General features: G+C 28.9%; 1 protein-coding gene across 1 annotated transcript; it reads left to right on the forward strand.

The window, feature by feature from the left end:
• The first annotated feature begins 826 nt into the window (after nt 1-826).
• LOC124927836 (UPF0481 protein At3g47200-like) lies at nt 827-2,374 on the forward strand. Its single transcript, XM_047468319.1, has one exon. It carries the CDS (start codon nt 860-862, stop codon nt 2,261-2,263), a length of 1,404 nt encoding a protein of 467 aa, XP_047324275.1. The 5' UTR covers nt 827-859; the 3' UTR covers nt 2,264-2,374.
• Nucleotides 2,375-4,562: the final 2,188 nt, after the last annotated feature.

The raw sequence follows: 4,562 nt of genomic DNA on the forward strand, positions 1-4,562 counted from the left end.
TTCAACTTGACATAAATGGATTCGGCCCTGGGTAAAGCAACCTATGCAGTTGTATATGGCCCCATCTTTATAGGGCCCCCAATTTTTAATATTTAAAAGTATTATATTATAATTAATCTTATTTTTTCGTTTTTTTTCTCCTTTAATATTAAATATATATTATACAATATATATATATTATTTTTATCTCCTTTTTAATCTCTTATTTTCTTATTATAATATATTAACTATTTATATTATTACAAATTATTTTTTTTACTATTTTAGGACCCCAAAATTTAAGTTTGCATTGGGTCCCAAATTCTTAGGGCCGAAAATGGATGACATTCTGTGAGACTCTTTTGATATACCCAAAGGCTAAACTATTATATATATATATATATATATTTAAATTATTTGTAAAAGTGTTTGAAAATTTTATAAAATAAAAGTGGTATAGGATAAAATTATTTGTTGCTTGAGATTTCTTCAAAGACAACCACTTTAAAATGTAAACTAAGCAACCATATACAAGCTTCATATATATAACCCAATGGAACCACCTTTTCTTAAAAATAAAAACAAAAATAAAAACAAAAATAAAAATAAAAAAGAAGAGAGAAATAAAGTGGAAAGTACCTACCACAAATTTTGAATTGCCCATAAATGGGAAAAAGAGAAGAATGCGAACTTTATAATTATATATTGAATTCTTTTGTATGAGCATCTTCATTTTTTTTACCAACGAATATTAAGTTGCAGCAAGCACCACCCATGAAGTTTGGAATCAAATTTACATGCATAAAGTTCTCTTCAGTTCTCTTTCTTTTCAAATTTCAATCACCTCCTCTGTTCTAACAAAAGTATTCCAATCCATAATATGGATATGATCACTCCTGCAGAAGCATCAGCTCATGAAGAAGGCCAATCATTTGAGATCGACGTAGAAAGAATCCAACTAATGCAGATCAAGATCTCCACTGCGCCACAATCACTTGTAGACTCCAATGGTAAAAGATACCCCTTCATACATCGCCTACCACCAAGATTTCCCGATTCTGAGACATCTTCATATATTCCTCACACGGTCTCTATCGGACCATTACACCGCGGAAAGGATCAATATCGCTATATTGAACAATTTAAGTGGAGTTACCTCCATGCATTAATGGATAGGAAGAAACTATCCCTTGAAGACCTCATTAAAAAAATTATGCCTCTCGAACACAGAGCTCGAAAGTCATACACCGAAGAGGTTGATCAGCTCGACTCATTCGAATTCGTTGAGATGCTTATCCTCGACGGATGTTTCATCATCGAACTCTTTAGAAAGTCACGCCAAATTCTTTCATTTGAACACGATCAAATAACATCTGTTTCAAACATCTATCAGTCTATACTCGAAGATTTGATTAAATTAGAAAATCAAATTCCTTGGATTATCCTAGAGGAATTGTTTAGCATAACAAGGTCTTCCATTACTCTAGAAGAAACTATAGTATCAGCCTTCAGAGACACATTTCGTGAATACAATATGAAATCTAATCTTAATATTATGAATAACTATTCTATGTCGACAAATAGATTTGGTGGAGAACCTTTTCAGCCATTCCGACACCTCCTACACATGCTCCATACTTTGTTTACCTCCTTGTGGCCAGAAATTCCGGACATTGAGTTTAAGACTAGGTATGCACACTTATCCAAAATGATTCAACCCAGAGTGATCCCATCCATCTCTGATCTGCAAAAGGCGGGGATCACCGCCAAGACCGGGGATACAAAGTTCTTCTTGAAGGCGGATTTCAAACATGGGACTTTGTTAATGACCCCGTTGATTCTCAACAACTTAATGATTTGTTTACTATTCAACAGCATGGCTTTTGAGCAATGTCAAGATCCAACCAAAACACAATTTTCAACATATATCACTCTACTTAACTGCCTTATGACCAATGATAATGATGTCAAGTACTTGATCGATCAGAAAATCATTCAAGTCCAAAATTTCTCAGGTACAGAGAATGATGTCATTAAGATTTTCCGCAATATGGGAAAAGGTTTGACGCTTGAACCAAAAACTTCTTACCTATCGGAGTTGTTTTACAATATAAACCTATATCATGGAAAGAAATGGAATGTGCAGATGGCAAAATTAAGCAACACCTACTTCGACAGCCCATGGTCGGCCATATCTCTCTTGGCAGCTTCTGTATTGTTGGTGCTCACTTTCATCCAAACATTTTATACTATCATTGCATACAATAATCCTCCTCGATCCTAAATTTTTTTATTTATGTTTCCTTACTTTTTTTTTATGTGTTTGTTAGTTAAGAGTTGATTGGTGTTTTTTTTTGTTTGGTTATGTCTTTTATCTCATTTGGATGTGTTGTTTCTCCCAATAAACAAATTTAATAAGAAATAAATAGGTTTTGATTGTTAAACTTATATCAAGAGTTCATTTTAAAATGATTGTTTATCGGGGATGTCGTCAACTCCACTCCACGGTGGTTGCCACTAAGTTCTAATGATTGTAAATGTTCGAATACATGACCTTGTTGCCAAAATGCTATACAATTGTGCTAAATAAGTCTTTTTAAAGTTGTGACCAAATTCTTTCTAAAAGATAGAGATTCAATAATAGTCTGTCCCCAAAGCGTTCAACCATGCATCCGCAACTCCTAATCACTGGAAAAGATGAAAAAAAAACTAAGTCATGGGATATGATACATAAGAGAAAATTGAGGCAATTGAAGAAAGAAGGTAACACATTGTTTAAGACGGCTAAATATAGTAATGTTTCAAAGAGATGAAAAAATTGTGAAGTATATAGTATCTAGTTCTTCATTTTGCGATGAGAAAAGAAGGATACGGAAGAATTGAAAGTAACCTACAATCCAAATGATGCAACGTTTAAGTTAAAAATAAAAACATACAAAAAGGCAAATAATTTATTAAGTTATTCGTATTTATCATTTTGTCAATCGAAAACCTCAAATAAGAAGATTATGAAGATATTATGAACATTTTTTGTTTTGAATTTTCCGATCACCGATATTATATATTATTATTGAAGGATTATTATAAGTTTTTGTGAACTTTTTCTTTGTGAAATAAATCTGATAATTATTCTATGGACTTAAATTTTAGAATATTTATTCACACTTGGTTTGAAATAGACATAAAACATCCAATTTTATAACGATTGTGAGACCCTTTTTGGGAATTTTGTAAATAACATGGCCTTTTTTTTGTTTCTTATGTCCTCATACATCACCTCAAAATGGAAAATTGAAAGAAAATCTTTAGGCTTAATAATATTAATCGTACTTTACTTTCCCAGGCTTCTTTACCTCCATAATTTTGGCATCATTCATTACAAATGGAAACATAATTACTTAATATTTTCTCCATAAATTATTAAATTATCTATCTCCTCTTCAATTTTTTTAACAAAAAAAACAAAATCCATCATATACTCATCTTCGGATTTTTGGATGTTTATGGGATGCCCATCAAATTATCCCGATAAGGGATGGATCCAGGAATTTACCTTAAGTGAGTTTAAATTTTGTGTAATAAATTATATATCAAAAAAGACGTTATACTATAATAATTAAATAAGTTAAACTTTACGAGACTTTACAACATAAAATTCATCTATAATAATATATATATTTACATCCATAGATAAATCTCGTTCAATATAAAGCGTCAAAGAATCGGCGAAAAAATCATGATCTATTTTATTGCGAAATTCAGTCTTCACATTTTCATTGTCGAAAATGTTTGCTCCGTATTATTAAAAAAATTAAATAAATATTTTATTAAAGAGTTATAGTGAAATTATAAGAAAAATAGAAAATTAGAAAAATATATATTAATCCAACATAATAAAATAAAATCAATTATAAATATAATAAAGTTAACCAATACATAAATTAAGAAATAGATATTAGGGAAGAAAATTAGAAAAAAATATTATTTTTAATCTCTTTTCAAATTAGAAAAATAAATATAAAAAATTTAAATGAAAATAATTAAATAATAAAAAATTAATAATATATTAAATTAGTAAAATAAAATTTAAGTTTAAATAAATCCCAAATAAAATGGGAAGTGGGGAATATAAATGAGAAGCACAGATTTTTTATTTTATTATATATATATATTAAAAAAAAATTAAGGATAGGCTTAAACCCAGTCAGTCCTTGAGTAAGGGCGTCCCTAATTGTGGTTACAGATTCTATGATTTATCTTTTCAAAAATCATTATAGGTTGTCATTTAATGTTAAATGAAACTTCATTCATATTTGTTAAAATAATAAACTGTCACAAAAATAAATTAACCATAAATCTTTAATACAATGGTTCAACTTGATTACGTCCTCACTTTATTTTTAAATTGTTAATAAATGGATAACAATAAATTCATGTGGGTTACAACAATAATTAACAATATTTAATATATTTAATTTCTTTTCAAATCATTAAAGGTTAATTAAATAATTAATAAATTAATTATAATTATTTAGATCAAATTTTATTTTAATTCACATTTAAATTTTATGTGAATTTTGTTT

The sequence above is a fragment of the Impatiens glandulifera genome, chromosome 2 (genome assembly GCF_907164915.1).
Source record: "Impatiens glandulifera chromosome 2, dImpGla2.1, whole genome shotgun sequence".
Classification (NCBI taxonomy): domain Eukaryota; kingdom Viridiplantae; phylum Streptophyta; class Magnoliopsida; order Ericales; family Balsaminaceae; genus Impatiens; species Impatiens glandulifera.